This window comes from Coregonus lavaretus (assembly GCF_964263955.1).
Source record: "Coregonus lavaretus genome assembly, chromosome: 10".
NCBI lineage: Eukaryota > Metazoa > Chordata > Actinopteri > Salmoniformes > Salmonidae > Coregonus > Coregonus lavaretus.
The window spans coordinates 10,735,958-10,755,449 of NC_139997.1; the positions used below are offsets into that span (position 1 = coordinate 10,735,958).

General features: G+C 46.1%; 1 protein-coding gene across 1 annotated transcript in view; it reads left to right on the forward strand.

The window, feature by feature from the left end:
- The window catches only part of LOC311135819 (contactin-associated protein-like 4), a gene marked incomplete at both ends in the record, with an annotated part of 230,799 nt that overhangs the window by 171,649 nt on the left and 39,658 nt on the right, over positions 1–19,492 (forward strand). The window contains 5 exons of the mRNA XM_084169857.1: positions 3,167–3,286; positions 3,865–4,062; positions 5,190–5,346; positions 10,696–10,823; positions 12,248–12,418. Of these exons, the coding sequence (XP_084025983.1) occupies positions 3,167–3,286; positions 3,865–4,062; positions 5,190–5,346; positions 10,696–10,823; positions 12,248–12,418 (774 nt within the window). The remainder of the gene's footprint in view (positions 1–3,166; positions 3,287–3,864; positions 4,063–5,189; positions 5,347–10,695; positions 10,824–12,247; positions 12,419–19,492) is intronic.

Consider the following 19,492-nt stretch of genomic DNA (forward strand, 5'->3'; position numbering starts at 1 on the left):
GCCTATGGTGCGCTTCGCCAGCCCGGCCCGGCCTGTTCCTGCTCCCCGCACCAAGCCTATGGTGCGCTTCGCCAGCCCGGTCCGGCCTGTTCCTGCCATTCGCACCAAGCCAGGGGTGCGAGTCGTCAGCCCGGTTCAGCCCGTTCCTGCTCCACGCACCAAGCCAGGGGTGCGTATCGTCAGCCCGGTCCGGCCCGTTGCTGCTCCACGCACTAAGGCAGGGGTGCGCATTGTCAGCCCGGTCCGGCCCGCTCCTGCTTCCCGCACCAAGCCAATGGTGCGCGTCGCCAGCCCGGTTCGGCCCGCTCCTGCTCCTCACACCAAGCCAGTGGTGTGCGTCGTCAGTCCAGCACGGCCCGTGCCTGTTCTCCACACCAAGCCAGTGGTGGGCGTCGTCAGTCCGGCACGGCCCGTGCCTGTTCCACTGGTGCCTGGTCCGGCACCGGTCAGACGCGTTACGCCGGAGCTAGAGCAATCCGCTCCATCAGTGTGCTGTCCAGCTCCGGCCAGCGGGGCCAGACCGGACCAGGGGTACTTTGGGGGGTTGGAGAGGGAGTGGGGATCAGGCCCGGAGCCGGATCTGCCGCCAAGGCGGAGTGCCCACCCGGTCCCTCCCCTGTGGAATTTAGTTGGCGCGGTCGGAGTCCGCGCCTTTAGGGGGGGGTACTGTCACGCCCTGGCTCTGGGGACACTGTTATGTTGAGCCAGGGTGTGTAGATCTATGTATTTCATTTCTATGTTGGCCAGTGTGGTTCTCAATCAGAGGCAACGAGTGTCAGCTGTGGCTGGTTGTCTCTGATTGGGAACCACATTTAAACAGGCTGTTTGCCCACAGTGGTTGTGGGATCTTGTTCGTGTTGGTTTGTGTTTGACCATTGACTGTCACGTTATCGTTTTGTTGTTTTGATCGTGTATCATAAATAAAGAGTATGTTAGTCTGCAACGCTGCGCCTTGGTCCTCATCTGTATACGACGATCGTGACAGAGTAAAAGTAAAGATACCTTAATAGAAAATAACTCAAGTAAACGTCAAAGTCACCCAGTAAAATACTACTTGAGTAAAGTCTAAAAGTATTTGGTTTTAAAAATACTTACATGTAAGTTTCAAAAGTAAATGTAATTGCTCAAAAATACTTAAGCATCAAAAATAAAAGCATAAATCACTTCAAATTCTTTACATTAGGCAAACCAAACGGCACCATTTTCTTTTTTTTCTTTTAATTTACAGATAGCCAGGGGCACACTCCAACACTCAGACATACAGTGGGGAGAACAAGTATATGATTTTTAAGTAATTAATTTGCATTTTATTGCATGATATAAGTATTTGATACATCAGAAAAGCAGAACTTAATATTTGGTACAGAAACCTTTGTTTGCAATTACAGAGATCATACGTTTCCTGTAGGTCTTGACCAGATTTGCACACACTGCAGCAGGGATTTTGGCCCACTCCTCCATACAGACCTTCTCCAGATCCTTCAGGTTTCGGGGCTGTCGCTGGGCAATACGGACTTTCAGCTCCCTCCAAAGATTTTCTATTGGGTTCAGGTCTGGAGACTGGCTAGGCCACTCCAGGACCTTGAGATGCTTCTTACGGAGCCACTCCTTAGTTGCCCTGGCTGTGTGTTTCGGGTCGTTGTCATGCTGGAAGACCCAGCAACGACCCATCTTCAATACTCTTACTGAGGGAAGGAGGTTGTTGGCCAAGATCTCGTGATACATGGCCCCATCCATCCTCCCCTCAATACGGTGCAGTCGTCCTGTCCCCTTTGCAGAAAAGCATCCCCAAAGAATGATGTTTCCACCTCCATGCTTCACGGTTGGGATGGTGTTCTTGAGGTTGTACTCATCCTTCTTCTCCTCCAAACACGGCGAGTGGAGTTTAGACCAAAAAGCTATATTTTTGTCTCATCAGACCACATGACCTTCTCCCATTCCTCCTCTGGATGATCCAGATGGTCATTGGCAAACTTCAGATGGGCCTGGACATGCGCTGGCTTGAGCAGGGGGACCTTGCGTGCGCTGCAGGATTTTAATCCATGACGGCGTAGTGTGTTACTAATGGTTTTCTTTGAGGCTGTGGTCCCAGCTCTCTTCAGGTCATTGACCAGGTCCTGCCATGTAGTTTTGGGCTGATCCCTCACCTTCCTCATGATCATTGATGCCCCACGAGGTGAAATCTTGCATGGAGCCCCAGACCAAGGGTGATTGACCGTCATCTTGAACTTCTTCCATTTTCTAATAATTGCGCCAACAGTTGTTGCCTTCTCACCAAGCTGCTTGCCTATTGTCCTGTAGCCCATCCCAGCCTTGTGCAGGTCTACAATTTTATCCCTGATGTCCTTACACAGCTCTCTGGTCTTGGCCATTGTGGAGAGGTTGGAGTCTGTTTGATTGAGTGTGTGGACAGGTGTCTTTTATACAGGTAACGAGTTCAAACAGGTGCAGGTAATACAGGTATTGAGTGGAGAACAGGAGGGCTTCTTAAAGAAAAACTAACAGGTCTGTGAGAGCCGGAATTCTTACTGGTTGGTAGGTGATCAGATACTTGCAAAAAAATGCAAATTAATTACTTAAAAATCATACAATGTGATTTTCTGGATTTTTTTTTTAGATTCCGTCTCTCACAGTTGAAGTGTACCTATGATAAAAATTACAGACCTCTACATGCTTTGTAAGTAGGAAAACCTGCAAAATCGGCAGTGTATCAAATACTTGTTCTCCTCACTGTATTTACAGATAGCCAGGGGCACACTCCAACACTCAGACATATTTACAGATAGCCAGGGGCACACTCCAACACTCAGACATATTTACAAATTAAGCATTTGTGTTTAGTGAGTCCACCAGATCAGAGGCAGTAGTGATGACCAGGAATGTTCTCTTGATAAATGCGTAAATTTGACAATTTTCCTGTCCTGCTAATCATTCAAAATGTAACGAGTACTTTTGGGTGTCAGGGAAAATGTATGGAGTAAAAAGTACATTATTTTCTTTAGGAATGTAGTGAAATAAAGGTAAACGTTGTCAAATATATAAATAGTAAAGTCAAGTACAGATACACCAAACAACTACTTAAGTATTACTTTAAAGTAGTTTTACTTATGTACTTTACACTGGCAGTAAGTAACCTGAGTGTTTGTGTATATTTTCTCCTTATCAGCCGTCTATGAGAAGTCATGTGAAACGTATAAACACCAGGGTAACACATCAGGCCTGTATTACATAGACGTGGACGGAAGCGGTCCGATCAAGTCACAGCTGATCTACTGCAACATGACAGGTAAACCACGCAAGCACAAACACACACACACACACACACACAAGCTAATTAAACCACTGGATGACGAGGTAGGGTTACCCTGTTACATTATCACCACTGCATGGATAGTTAGGGTTTCCCTGCATACATAACCACTGGTGGCACTGTGACAGATCATCTCCCCTTAGTTTGTACTATTGCCTAATGCATATCTGTTATGACAGAGAAGTAGGGTTCAACTAAAGTGCCACCAACAATCTGGCATATGGTACTTCTTTATTGCCCGCCAGTGGCGGTTTAGTTATTTCTCTCACTGACGGAAACAGATAGACACCTCGTTTAGGGTGCAGTTGATGGCTCTCGGTAATAACTGCGCTGTGGCAGGGATCCCAGATCTTCTGACAGGATTTCCATCCTTCAGGGCTGTCACCAGCTGCTATCGGAAACATCTCGTCTTCCCACCCACCCCGTCCCCATGTTTTCACACTGTCTCTGCTATCATTAACATTTGCATAATTATTTATAATGATCCTTGGATTTCCCTCTGTTCTCTCTCTCTCTCTCTCTCTCTCTCTCTCTCTCTCTCTCTTCTCCTCCAGATAAAACATGGCTGGTGATCCAACACAATAACACGGAGCTAACCAAATTAAAGGCCTCATCTGGGATAAATCAGCATTTAGCCTATTTTAACTATTCTGCCGACGCGGAACAGCTCGGGGCCATAATTACCCAGGCAGAGCACTGCGAGCAGGAAGTCCTCTACCACTGCAGAAAGTCACTCCTCTTAAACACACCAGGTAAATCCTTTTTATTAACATTATTGATCCCAGCCAGCCATAAAGGTCAGGATGATTAAAAACCTGCTCACTCAGTCAACTGTGAGTCAGTGCATGCATCCCAAATGGCACCCTATTCCCTATATGGTGTACTACTTTTGATCAGAGCCCACAAAAGTAGTGCACTATATAGGGAATAGGGTGCCATTTGGGAGACACCCTGTGAGAGGGAGTGCAGCTTGCCAACCGCAGAGCTTAAGCAGATGTCACAAATTGATTATTGTGCTCATTGTTGCAAATTAATTTAGGTTTGAGGGGGGATTTTTCTTCTATGTAGGCCTACCGTCATTATGTTATACTATAATATTCATAATTTCTGGATGTGTTATGGTACATGCACTGAGTGAGTTAGCATTTAGGTGATTGGTTTTTGTGCTGTTTGGTGTGTCGTTGGTGTTTGCCATATGATATAAATGTGTAATGACTCTTTTAAACCTGCAAATGAACATGAAACAAGGCAACGCACAGCTTCACAGCGTAATTGCTGTCCATTAGCTGTCTCATTACTGTAGAGCTGACTGAGAGAAGAGGAAAACAATGTCAAAGCTAAATAAATAATGCTGGAAAATGTCAAATGAAGAATAATGAGGGAAAGAATACAGTGTTGGGTTTCTGTTTAAAACCAGACAGCCAGCTTCAGGTGGGGGGAACGTGATCAGACGAGTGATGGAAGAGAGAATCAATGAGAATCACTTTCTTTTCTCTATCAAGGCAGCACTCTGGAGTCTGGCCTGTTTATGTCTGGCCTGTTTTTTGGGGTAAAGTGGTGACGGAAACCACTCTCAATGAAGTACTCTCTCTCCTCTAGTTACAGTCTTTTTGTGGAATGTGTCTCTGTTATATGTCATCAGTGTCCTCCTTGCAAATAGCACCAAATTGGTCTTTAGGTAAAACACATCTTGTTGGATCTGTTTAGGAGACATTTACAATACTTTATGCTTAATGTTTTTACATTACTACCCAAACATCTCATGCCCTACATAGTAAATAAATGAACAGGAGTTTGGGAGTCTGTAGGGTTTTTGAACACACCCCTTCTGTGTGTGTGTGTGCGTGCGTGCGTGCGCGTATCTGTGTCTTTGCCTCAGATGGATCTCCGTTCACCTGGTGGGTGGGTCGTACAGACGAGCCCCAGACGTACTGGGGCGGGGCGGTTCCAGGGAGCCAGCAGTGTGGCTGCGGTCTTCAGGGGAACTGCATTGACTCAGACCACTACTGCAACTGTGACGCTGACCGCAAAGAATGGTACAATACCATCACTACTCTCATTCTCTATATTTTTCCCTCGATCTCTCTCTCTCTCTCTCTCTCTCTATCTTTCCTTCTTCTTTCGTCCTCCTCTTCTGAACAGTAATTCCCACTACTCTTCAGCTCCTTTCGTCCATCCTTCCCTATGTACTGTCTGGATCTCTGCCCCAACATGCTATAGTATACCATCTGCTGTACTCAACACTAAGTGTGATTCTCTACTGACTGAGATTCACCTTTCAATATTTAATCATATTCAGAAAGGGCCTCGTTCTCTCACTGGTGTTTGTATTTTTTTATATAATTTTTATAGCCCCCGCAACAGTGATAAGACTACAAGAACATAAACATCACCTAAAGTAACAATAATCTGGATGGTGGTTGTTAAAATATGCCCAATTTCCTGTTCTATTTCCTGTTACCTGTTTCCTTTTATGGACTGCAGACCTGGGTTCAAATAGTATTCACTGTTTTCTTTCAGAGATTTTGATTGAGGCTGTCTGGTGTTGCCAGATGGGCAGGGTATGCACTTTTGGGACTATTCGATTGGTTCCACTGCGCAAGGGAAACTCAATCTAACACAATTTAAGTATTTGAAAGATACTTAATCACAAGTACAATTTGAATCCAGGTCTGATGGACTGAACTGAATGTTTATTTGTTTATTATTATTATTATATCTATTTTTAAATTATTATTATTATTATATATTTTTCTTGCAACGTTCTAAAGTAATATAAGCTGTAGACCTGAATATAATGTAGATCTACACCTTTAGCATTTTATAAACCGAGGGAATTGAGAGAACATGCTATGAAAGGGATTTGCTGTGGTTGTTTGTGCCCTAGTTTTATTTGATAAAGCAATAATCAGAACAGGATGTAGCTGGCCAGAAGGAATGGTTCTATTCTAGCAGTATGAGTCAAATGCCTACATCTCCAATGATGCAGTAGAAGTATACTGTAGTTACAACTCTATTGTGTAAAAATAACATTTATCCTATTATCTCTTTATGTGTATTTTTCTCTCTCTCTCTCTCTCTCTCTCTCTCTCTGTCACGTTCGTTCATAGACGGGTCAGACCAAGGCGCAGCGTGATATGCATACATGTTTATTTGAACCGAATAAACAACGACAAAACAACAAACTAAACGAAACGTGAAGTCCAAGGTACACAAACAACATACCTCACATGGAACAAGATCCCACAACCCACTAGTGCCAAAAGGCTGCCTAAGTATTGTCCCCAATCAGAGACAATGAGCGACAGCTGCCTCTGATTGGGAACCACACCGGCCAACATAGATCTAGACATACTAGACTATAAACATAGATCTACACCACATAGAAAATCACACCCTGACTCAACAAATAAGAGTCCCCAGAGTCAGGGCGTGACAGTACCCCCTCCCCCCCAAAGGTGTGGACTCCGATCGCACAACCTTACTTAACAGGGTAGGGGCCGGGTGGGCATTCCGCCTCGGAGGCGGATCCGGCTCCGGGCGTGACAACCACCTATTCTCCGCCTCCCTGTTGCGCCCCTGGTCTGGTCTGGACCTCGGCGCGCTGCTTCCCCTCTCCTTCCTCCCACTATACTCCAAGCCCTGTCTGGACCCTGGTGTGGGAGACCCCGAACCTGGAGAGGGGCTGACGTCTGGGTCTGGACTGGAGCCGCTGACCGGAGCTGGACCGGGCACCGGTGGAGCGGACTGCTCAGGCTCCGGAGCTGGACTAGGCACCGGTGGAGCGGACTGCTCTGGCTCCGGAGTGGAGCCGCTGACCGGATCTGGACTGGACCCCAGTGGAGCGGACTGCTCTGGCTCCGGAGTGGAGCCGCTGACCGGAGCTGGATCAGGCACCGGTGGAGCGGACTGCTCTGGCTCCGGAGTGGAGCCGCTGACTGGTGCCGGACCAGGCACCGGTGGAACGGGCACGGGCCGTGCCGGACTGGACACACTCACCACTGGTCTGGTGTGAGGAGCAGGCACGGGCCGAACCAGACTAGGAACATGCACCACTGGCTTGGTGCGAGGAGCAGGAACAGGCCGGGCCGGACTGGCGACACGCACCACTGTCTTGGTGCGAGGAGCGGGAACAGGCCGGCCGGACTGGCGACGCGCACCACTGGCTTGGTGCAAGGAGCGGGAACAGGCCGGGCCGGGCTGGCGACGCGCACCACTGGCTTCGTGCGAGGAGCAGGAACAGGCCGGGCCGGGCTGGGAACACGCACCACTGGTTTGGTGCGAGGAGCAGGAACAGGCCGGGCCAGCTGGCGACGCGCACCACTGGCTTGGTGCGAGGAGCAGGAACAGGCCAGGCCGGGCCGGGCTGGCGACTCGCACCACAGGCTTGGTGCGAGGAGCAGGAACAGGCCGGGCCGGGCTGGCGACGCGCACCACTGGCTTGGTGCGAGGAGCAGGAACAGGCCGGGCCGGGCTGGCGACGCGCACCACTGGCTTGGTGCGAGGAGCAGGAACAGGCCGGGCCGGGCTGGCGACGCGCACCACTGGCTTGGTGCGAGGAGCAGGAACAGGCTGGACCGGGCTGGCGACGCACACCACTGGCTTGGTGCGAGGAGCAGGAACGGGCCGTACCGGACTGTGGAGGCGGACTGGAGGTCTGAAGCGGAGCGCTGGCACAACCGGTCCTGGCTGGATACCTACTTCCGCACAGTATGTGTGAGGCATTAGCACAGGATGCACAGGGCTGTGCACGCGCACTGGCGATACAGTACGTAGAACTGGCGCAGGATATGCAGGACCGAGGAGGCGTACTGGAGACCAGAAGCGTTGAGCCGGCACACCCCATCCTGGCTGGATGCCCATCTTCGCACGGCACGTGCATGGTGCTAGCACAGGACGTACAGGACTGTGCCGGCACACTGGCGACACAGTACGTAGCTCCGCATAACACGGAGCCTGCCCAGTCACACGCTTCCTCGCATGAGTACGGGGAGTTGGCTCTGCTCTAACACTAGGCTCCACCAACCACCCTTTTAGCCCCCCCAAAAAAATTATTTGGGCTGTCTCTAGGGCTTCTTCCTCGACCGGCGTCCTCTGTGTTGCCGTTGCTCCTCTCCTGCCTGGGCCTCTACCTTCGCCCATGGCCCTTTCCCCGCAAATATCTCCTCCCATGACCACCAATTGCCCACCTGTGACATGGCTACTCTCTCCGCCTGGGCACGCTGCTTGGTCCGTGTTTGGTGGGATCTTCTGTCGTATAAGGTATGTTGTTTGTGTCTACCTTGGACTTCACGTTTCGTTTCGTTTATTGTTTTGTCGAGTGTTTATTACGTTTAAATAAACATGTATGCATATCACGCTGCGCCTTGGTCCGTCCCGTCCGTCAACGAGCGTGACACTCTCTCTCTCTCTCTCTCTTTCTCTCTCCCTCATATATATATTGATTGGCTATAGATTCCTCACACCTGGTAGTCCAAGTAATCAGTTTGCCATTGAAAGGCAACAAATGGTGTATACTGTTAGCTCTGGAGGACCGAAGCTATACACCTCCACCCTACACCATATATCTCATTGATAGCTATACATATTAGATAGATTATTGAGAGGAACCAGACCAGCTGCCTGCTATTACTGTCACATTGTGAATCCAGACACAAAGACAACCTACCGTTATTGTGCTTCAGAAACTAACCAGAAATCAAATACTCAGCATGACTGTTAATAAGGATCCTTTGGAGAAAGCAACATAGACCGATATACAGTCGTTGTCAAAAGTTTTTAGAATGACACAAATACTAATTTTCACAAAGTCTGCTGCCTCAGTTTTGATGATGGCAATTTGCATATACTCCAGAATGTCATGAAGAGTGATCAGATGAATTGCAATTAATTGCAAAGTCCCTCTTTGCCATGAAAATGAACTTAATCCCCCAAAAACATTGCATTTCAGCCCTGCCACAAAAGGACCAGCTGCCATCATGTCAGTGATTCTCTCGTTAACACAGGTGAGAGTGTTGACGAGGACAAGGCTGGAGATCACTCTGTCATGCTGATTGAGTTAGAATAACAGAATGGAAGCTTTAAAAGGAGGGTGGTGCTTGAAATCATTGTTCTTCCTCTGTTAACCATGGTTACCTGCAAGGAAACACGTGCCGTCATCATTGCTTTGCACAAAAAGGGCTTCACAGGCAAGGATATTGCTGCTAGTATGATTGCACCTAAATCAACCATTTATCGGATCATCAAGAACTTCAAGGAGAGAGGTTCAATTGTTGTGAAGAAGGTGTCAGGGCGCCCAAGAAAGTTCAGCAAGCGCCAGGACCGTCTCCTAAAGTTGATTCAGCTGCGGGATCGGGGCACCACCAGTGCAGAGCTTACTCAGGAATGGCAGCAGGCAGGTGTGAGTGCATCTGTACGCACAGTGAAGTGAAGACTTTTGGAGGATGGCCTGGTGTCAAGAAGGGCAGCGAGGAAGGCACTGCTCTCCAGGAAAAACATCAGGGACAGACTGATATTCTGCAAAAGGTACAGGGATTGGACTGCTGAGGACTGGGGTAAAGTCATTTTCTCTGATGAATCCCCTTTCCGGGGCATCCGGAAAACACCTTGTCCGGAGAAGACAAGGTGAGCGCTACCATCAGTCCTGTGTCATGCCAACAGTAAAGCATCCTGAGACCATTCATGTGTGGAGTTACTTCTCAGCCAAGGGAGTGGGCTCACTCATAATTTGGCCTAAGAACACAGCCATGAATAAAGAATGGTACCAACACATCCTCCGAGAGCAACTTCTCCTAACCATCCAAGAACAGTTTGGTGACGACCAGTGCCTTTTCCAGCATGATGGAGCACCTTGCCATAAGCCAAAAGTGATAACTAAGTGGCCCGGGGAACATAACATTGACATTTTGGGTCCATGGCCAGGAAACTCCCCAGACCTTAATCCCATTGAGAACTTGTGGTCGATCCTCAAGAGGCGGGTGGACAAACAAAACCCCACAAATTCTGACAAACTCCAAGCATTGATTATGCAAGAATGGGCTGCCATCAGTCAGGATGTGGCCCAGAAGTTAATTGACAGCATGCCAGGGCGGATTGCAGAGGTCTTGAAAAAGAAGGGTCAACACTGCAAATATTGACTCTTTGCATAAACGTAATGTAATTGTCAATAAAAGCCTTTGACACTTATGGAATGCTTGTAATTATACTTCAGTATACCATAGTAACATCTGACAAAAATATCTCATAACACTGAAGCAGTGAACTTTGTGAAGACCAAAACTTGTGTCATTCTCAAAACTTTTGACCACGACTATACACTGATTTTGATCTTGTCCTTTGTTCCTCTGTTGTTGTAATGCATCCCTCCTCTGTCTTATGTAACCCAGGGCGACTGACTCTGGCCTGCTCACCCATAAGGAGAATCTGCCAGTCAGATGGGTGGTGGTTGGGGATATACAGAGACCTGGATCAGAGGCAGCCTATAGAGTTGGCCCACTCAGGTGTCATGGTGACAGTAAGTATCAAATGATGACATAATAAAGATAGTCTCACACTATATCTACATTCTTAGAAAAAATTGTGCTATCTAGAACCTAAAAAGGTTATTCAGCTGTCCCCATAGGAGTACCTTTGAAGAACCATTTTTGGTTCCATGTAGATCCCTTTCCACGGAGGCTTCTTTATGGAACCCAAAACGGTTCTACCTGGAACCAATGTGTACAGCCAAGGAACTCTTTGGAACCCTTTTTTCTAAGAGTGTATATTCCCAATTCTTTATTGGGTATCACCAAAGTTTCGGCACACAGTGCCTTCCTCTGGGTTAGATAGTAAGTATCAAGTCAAGCAGTCATTCTACTGTATCAGTCCATTATCTAATCCATTACTGACCCTCCTCCGATAAACTGACTGGGTTTTACTGAATACTGTATGCTCGCTTTTGATATATCAGTCAATCTATCACTCCATTATTTCTATATGGATATGGAGTATTTACAATACACACAGGCTGTGATTAAAACAAATGCAGATAAATGACTTGCACACTGTGATAGACTTTACAATCTACTTTACTCTGAGTCCTCAGCACAGTCATTTTGTTTCCTGTTTGATGCTAATGCAACATTCTCTTCCTCTCCGTCAATCATCATGTTAATCACTCTGATTATGCACATAACCTAATTATGTGTACCACATTAGCAGAATTGTTACAAAAACAAGAATGTTCTCTCTTTTATGCTCTTATGCTGATGGCGGAAGGTAGTTGTTGTTAATCAGGCAATAATGATTTAAGAGTCCCAATCTCTTTGTTATTCCTAATTGCAGCCTTGGTTACCTGAAATATTTATCTTAGTAAATTATACATAAACGGGGGAAACAGTGGTGGAATATAATTAAGATTAATTAGAAAAATTGTTGGCCTGTTCATGACAGTCTCATCAACAGATCATTATTATTGTTTACATATTTAGCAGACGCTCTTATCCAGAGAAATTAGGGTTAAGTGCCTTGCTCAAGGGCACATCGACAGATTGTTCACCTAGTCGGCTCAGGGATTAGAACCAGCGACCTTTCAGTTACTGGCACAACGCTCTTACCCACTAAGCTACCTGCCGCCCCTTGAACTGAGAGCAAAACAAGTTGCGGACATGTACTCTCCAAACTACAGCTTATTTTATTCTCAGTCTATTTAGACCTTAGTTTCCAATAAGCACCCTTTTTCTCAATCAGCACCATGTATAGTTTTTCAGAAGCAAAGCAGAACTCCCTGTTATCTATTTTCTATGTTATCATTGTTATGTGTTGTGGAAGTCTCACCTATGTGATTTGTGGTTGTCTTCCTTACCATAGCTGAATCCACTGACTATAAGTCGTTCTGGATAAGAGTATGCTAAATGACCAAAATGTATGTAAATGTATTGATTTAAATCCTTTTCTCAGAGAACTTCTGGAACGCAGCGTTCTTCAACAAAGAAACGTCGTACCTGCACTTCCCCACGTTCCACGGAGAGCTGAGTGCAGACATCTCCTTTCTGTTCAAAACCACTGCCGCTTCAGGAGTCTTCCTGGAAAACCTGGGCATCAAAGACTTCATACGGGTGGAACTCAGCTGTAAGTAGAGTGGATAAATTCAGCTGTAAGTAGAGTGGATAAAGTCAGCTGTAAGTAGAGTGAATAAAGTCAGCTGTAAGTAGAGTGGATAAAGTCAGCTGTAAGTAGAGTGGATAAAGTCAGCTGTAAGTAGAGTGGATAAAGTCAGCTGTAAGTAGAGTGGATAAAGTCAGCTGTAAGTAGAGTGGATAAAGTCAGCTGTAAATAGAGTGGATAAAGTCAGCTGTAAGTAGAGTGGATGAACTCAGCTGTAAGTAGAGTGGATGAACTCAGCTGTAAGTAGAGTGGATAAAGTCAGCTGTAAGTAGAGTGGATAAAGTCAGCTGTAAGTAGAGTGGATAAAGTCAGCTGTAAGTAGAGTGGATAAAGTCAGCTGTAAGTAGAGTGGATAAAGTCAGCTGTAAGTAGAGTGGATAAAGTCAGCTGTAAGTAGAGTGGATGAACTCAGCTGTAAGTAGAGTGGATGAACTCAGCTGTAAGTAGAGTGGATAAAGTCAGCTGTAAGTAGAGTGGATAAGGTCAGCTGTAAGTAGAGTGGATAAAGTCAGCTGTAAGTAGAGTGGATAAAGTCAGCTGTAAGTAGAGTGGATAAAGTCAGCTGTAAGTAGAGTGGATAAAGTCAGCTGTAAGTAGAGTGGATAAAGTCAGCTGTAAGTAGAGTGGATGAACTCAGCTGTAAGTAGAGTGGATGAACTCAGCTGTAAGTAGAGTGGATAAAGTCAGCTGTAAGTAGAATGGATGAACTCAGCTGTAAGTAGAGTGGATGAACTCAGCTGTAAGTAGAGTGGATAAAGTCAGCTGTAAGTAGAGTGGATAAAGTCAGCTGTAAGTAGAGTGGATAATGTCAGCTGTAAGTAGAGTGGATGAACTCAGCTGTAAGTAGAGTGGATGAACTCAGCTGTAAGTAGAGTGGATGAACTCAGCTGTAAGTAGAGTGGATAAAGTCAGCTGTAAGTAGAGTGGATGAACTCAGCTGTAAGTAGAGTGGATGAACTCAGCTGTAAGTAGAGTGGATAAAGTCAGCTGTAAGTAGAGTGGATGAACTCAGCTGTAAGTAGAGTGGATGAACTCAGCTGTAAGTAGAGTGGATAAAGTCAGCTGTAAGTAGAGTGGATGAACTCAGCTGTAAGTAGAGTGGATGAACTCAGCTGTAAGTAGAGTGGATAAAGTCAGCTGTAAGTAGAGTGGATGAACTCAGCTGTAAGTAGAGTGGATGAAGTCAGCTGTAAGTATAGTGGATAAAGTCAGCTGTAAGTAGAGTGGATGAACTCAGCTGTAAGTAGAGTGGATAAAGTCAGCTGTAAGTAGAGTGGATAAAGTCAGCTGTAAGTAGAGTGGATAAAGTCAGCTGTAAGTAGAGTGGATAAAGTCAGCTGTAAGTAGAGTGGATGAACTCAGCTGTAATAGAGTGGAATGAATGAAATGAATGAATGACATTTTATTTTCGTGTCAAATCGCCAGTTGGCAACCCATCCCTTATGGGATTAATTGGCACATAAACAGACAATACAATAATTCACTGTGATAATTCTGTGATAATTCTTCTTCCGGTGTTCTCTGCAGTGCGCATCGCATAAAAAGTGAAACAATTAAAGATGGAAAACAATACATGATAGTAAATAAGGTTATCCAAACAATAATTATATCCCTAGCGCAGTAACAAAATATGCATACATACAGTTGAAGTCAGAAGTTTACATACACCTTAGCCAAATACATTTAGACTCAGATTTTCACAATTCCTGACATTTAATCCTAGTAAAAATTCCCTGTTTTAGGTCAGTTAGGATCACCACTTTATTTTAAGAATGTGAAATATCAGAATAATAGTAGAGAGAATTATTTATTTTAGCTTTTATGTCTTTCATCGCATTCCCAGTGGGTCAGAAGTTTACATACACTCAATTAGTATTTGGTAGCATTGCCTTTAAATTGTTTAACTTGGGTCAAACGTTTCGGGTAGCCTTCCACAAGCTTCCCACAATAAGTTGGCTGAATTTTGGCCCATTCCTACTGACAGAGCTGGTGTAACTGAGTCAGGTTTTTAGGCCTCCTTGCTCACACACGCTTTTTCAGTTCTGCCCACAAATGTTCTATAGGATTGAGGTCGGGGCTTTGTGATGGCCACTCCAATACCTTGACTTTGTTGTGGTCCTCTGTAGCTCAGCTGGTAGAGCACGGCGCTTGTAACGCCAAGGTAGTGGGTTCGATCCCCGGGACCACCCATACACAAAAATGTATGCACGCACGACTGTAAGTCGCTTTGGATAAACGCGTCTGCTAAATGGCATATTATTATTATTATTATTATTGTCCTTAAGCCATTTTTCCACAGCTTTGGAAGTATGCTTGGAGTCATTGTCCATTTGGAAGACCCATTTGCGACCAAGCTTCAACTTCCTGACTGATGTCTTGAGATGTTGCTTCAATGTATCCACACAATTTTCCTTCCTCATGATGCCATCTATTTTGTGAAATGCACCAGTCCCTCCTGCAGCAAAGCACCCCTACAGCATGATGCTGCCACCCCCGTGCTTCACGGTTGGGATGGTGTTCTTTGGCTTGCAAGCCGTCCCCTTTTTCCTCCAAATATAACAATGGTCATTATGGGCAAACAGTTATATTTTTTTCATCAGACCAGAGGACATTTCTCCAAAAAGTACGATCTTTGTCCCCATGTGCAGTTGCAAACCGTAGTCTGGCTTTTTTATGGCGGTTTTGGAACAGTGGCTCTTCCTTACTGAGCGGCCTTTCAGGTTATGTCGATATAGGACTCGTTTTACTGTAGATATAGATACTTTTGTACCTGTTTCCTCCAGCATCTTCACAAGGTCCTTTGCTGTTGTTCTGGGATTGATTTGCACTTTTCACACCAAAGTACGTTCATCTCTAGGAGACAGAACGTGTCTCCTTCCTGAGCGGTATGACGGCTGCGTGGTCCCATGGTGTTTATACTTGCGTACTATTGTTTGTACAGATGAATGTGGTACCTTCAGGTGTTTGGAAATTGCTCCCAAGGACGAACCAGACTTGTGGAGGTCTACAATATTTTTTCTGAGGTCTTGGTTGATTTCTTTGGATTTTCCCATGATGTCAAGCAAAGAGGCACTGAGTTTGAAGGTAGGCCTTGAAATACATCCACAGGTACACCTCCAATTGACTCAAATTATGTCAATTAGCCTATCAGAAGCTTCTAAAGCCATGACATAATTTTCTGGAATTTTCCAAGCTTTTTAAAGGCACAGTCAACTTAGTGTATGTAAAATTCTGACCCACTGGAATTGTGATACAGTGAATTATGAGTGAAATAATCTGTCTGTAAACAGTTGTTGGAAAAATTACTTTTGTCATGCACAAAGTAGATGTCCTAACCGACTTGCTAAAACTATAGTTTGTTAACAAGAAATTTGTGGAGTGGTTCAAAAACGAGTTTTAATGACTCCAACCTAAGTGTATGTAAACTTCCGACTTCAACTGTACATACATACATACATACATACATACATACATAACATGAAAATGAAACAGAAGGCATTTGAACCTAGTCTGGCAGAAAGAGAAGATTAATGTGGGAGACAAGCCTATACACAATCTATATACACACGTGCCATTTACCACATAGAAGCTAAATATGTTTAGAATTGAATTTTAGGTAGTGCATTTTCATTTATTCCAGGCTTTGTCTAAATATTCCGCAAACGGAAATACACAATGGGAAAAAAACAATTCAGTTTCTCCTCATCGCTCAGCCACATAATGCCAGGGTATATCTGGTGTGCTTTCTGGAATAAGAGCAAGCGTAAATCGTGGTAGAAAGGGAAATAGAGGATAAAATGAGTTTCATTCTCTATTTCTTTGAGGTCACAATAGTTACATAGTCTTTCCTCTTCCATTTCACCACAATACCGACCTGTTTCAATACGCAGAGGCAATATCCCTGATCTTACCTGTGCACATAGCGATCTCTTGCTTTTAGGTAGGTTATACATAATATATCTCTCACACACGAATTCACCCTTAATCAAACAAAAGGTTCTCAATTTGGGTTTATGATTAATCTCCTCCACCCATTTTGTTTTCCATATTGCATCAACAGTTGTTTTTTTAATAATATCTATGTCTCCCTTAATTTGGTTTTCATACATATGTTCACAGTCAGGCTGTTGAAAAATGTCTGACATTTCAGTTGCCCAGGCTCCCCTTATGGATAGATCCCATTGTAAAACTTTACTAGCTATTCTGGTAGTTGGCATATCCAACAGTCTAATCCAAAGTCTCACCATACACGCCTTCCATCTCACCTCACATGGTTCCCAGGCCATGTCCACAGTTATTGCAAGTATTGGTGCAAACTTGTGGACACCTAAAAAGTAACGTACTGCTCTGTTATGGACATGTTTGTTTTTGAGATACCTCTTAGCACCCCTCACTCCTGCTCAATAGTCCAGAACAGGACACACGCATGTCCTCAAAATTGTCAAAGACTCCAGCCACCCTAGTCATAGACTGTTCTCTCTGCTACCGCACGGCAAGCGGTACCGGAGTGCCAAGTCTAGGTCCAAAAGACTTCTCAACAGCTTCTACCCCCAAGCCATAAGACTCCTGAACAGCTAATCATGGCTACCCGGACTATTTGCACTGCCCCCCCACCCCATCCTTTTTACGCTGCTGCTACTCTGTTAATTATTTATGCATAGTCACTTTAACTCTACCCACATGTACATATTACCTCAACTACCTCAACTAGCCGGTGCCCCCGCACATTGACTCTGCAACGGTACCCCCCTGTATATATAGCCTCCCTACTGTTATTTTATTTTACTTCTGCTCTTTTTTTTCTCAACACTTTTTTTGTTGTTGTTTTATTTTTAAAATTTTGTAATGTCTGCACATTTTTTACATTTACATTTTAGTCATTTAGCAGACGCTCTTATCCAGAGCGACTTACAGGAGCAATTAGGGTTAAGTGCCTTGCTCAAGGGCACATTTATGTCATTTAGCAGACGCTCTTATCCAGAGCGACTAACAAATTGGTGCATTCACCCTATAGCCAGTGGGAAAACCACTTTACACTTTTTCTTTTTTTTTTTTTTTTTTTTTTTGGGGGGGGGGGGGGGGGGGGTAGAAGGATTACTTTATCCTATCCCAGGTATTCCTTAAAGAGGTGGGGTTTCAAATGTCTCCGGAAGGTGGTGAGTGACTCCGCTGTCCTGGCGTCGTGAGGGAGCTTGTTCCACCATTGGGGTGCCAGAGCAGCGAACAGTTTTGACTGGGCTGAGCGGGAACTATGCTTCCGCAGAGGAAGGGGAGCCAGCAGGCCAGAGGTGGATGAACGCAATGCCCTCGTTTGGGTGTAGGGACTGATCAGAGCCCGAAGGTACGGAGGTGCCGTTCCCCTCACTGCTCCATAGGCAAGCACCATGGTCTTGTAACGGATGCGAGCTTCAACTGGAAGCCAGTGGAGTGTGCGGAGGAGGGGGGTGACGTGAGAGAACTTGGGAAGGTTGAACACCAGACGGGCTGCGGCATTCTGGATGAGTTGTAGGGGTTTAATGGCACAGGCAGGGAGGCCAGCCAACAGCGAGTTGCAGTAATCCAGACGGGAGATGACAAGTGCCTGGATTAGGACCTGTGCCGCTTCCTGTGTAAGGCAGGGTCGTACTCTCCGAATGTTGTAGAGCATGAACCTGCAGGATCGGGTCACCGCCTTGATGTTAGCGGAGAACGACAGGGTGTTGTCCAGGGTCACGCCAAGGCTCTTCGCACTCTGGGAGGAGGACACAACGGAGTTGTCAACCGTGATGGCGAGATCATGGAACGGGCAGTCCTTCCCCGGGAGGAAGAGCAGCTCCGTCTTGCCAGGGTTCAGCTTGAGGTGGTGATCCGTCATCCATACTGATATGTCTGCCAGACATGCAGAGATGCGATTCGCCACCTGGTTATCAGAAGGGGGAAAGGAGAAGATTAGTTGTGTATCGTCAGCGTAGCAATGATAGGAGAGGCCATGTGAGGATATGACAGAGCCAAGTGACTTGGTGTATAGGGAGAATAGGAGAGGGCCTAGAACTGAGCCCTGGGGGACACCAGTGGTGAGAGCACGTGGTGCGGAGACAGCTTCTCGCCACGCCACTTGGTAGGAGCGACCGGTCAGGTAGGACGCAATCCAGGAGTGAGCCGCGCCGGAGATGCCCAGCTCGGAGAGGGTGGAGAGGAGGATCTGATGGTTCACAGTATCAAAGGCAGCAGACAGGTCTAGAAGGACAAGAGCAGAGGAGAGAGAGTTAGCTTTAGCAGTGCGGAGAGCCTCCGTGACACAGAGAAGAGCAGTCTCAGTTGAATGACCAGTCCTGAAACCTGACTGGTTTGGATCAAGAAGGTCATTCTGAGAGAGATAGCAAGAGAGTTGGCTAAAGACGGCACGCTCAATAGTTTTGGAAAGAAAAGAAAGAAGGGATACTGGTCTGTAGTTGTTGACATCAGTGGGATCGAGTGTTGGTTTTTTGAGAAGGGGTGCAACTCTCGCTCTCTTGAAGACGGAAGGGACATGGCCAGCGGTCAAGGATGAGTTGATCAGCGAGGTGAGGTAGGGGAGAAGGTCACTGGAGATGGTCTGGAGAAGAGAGGAGGGGATGGGGTCAAGCGGGCAGGTTGTTGGGCGGCCTGCAGTCACAAGTCGCAGGATTTTATCTGGAGAGAGAGGGGAGAAAGAAGTCAAAGCATAGGGTAGGGCAGTGTGAGTAGGACCAGCAGTGTCATTAGACTTAACAAACGAGGATCGGATGTCGTCAACCTTCTTTTCAAAGTGGTTGACGAAGTCATCCACAGAGAGAGAGGAGGGGGGGGGGGGGATTCAGCAGGGAGGAAAATGTGGCAAAGAGCTTCCTAGGGTTAGAGGCAGATGCTTGGAATTTAGAGTGGTAGAAAGTGGCCTTAGCAGCAGAAACAGATGAAGAAAATGTAGAGAGGAGGGAGTGAAAAGATGCCAGGTCGGCAGGGAGTTTAGTTTTCTTCCATTTCCGCTCCGCTGCCCGGAGCTCTGTTCTGTGAGCTCGCAATGAGTCATCAAGCCACGGA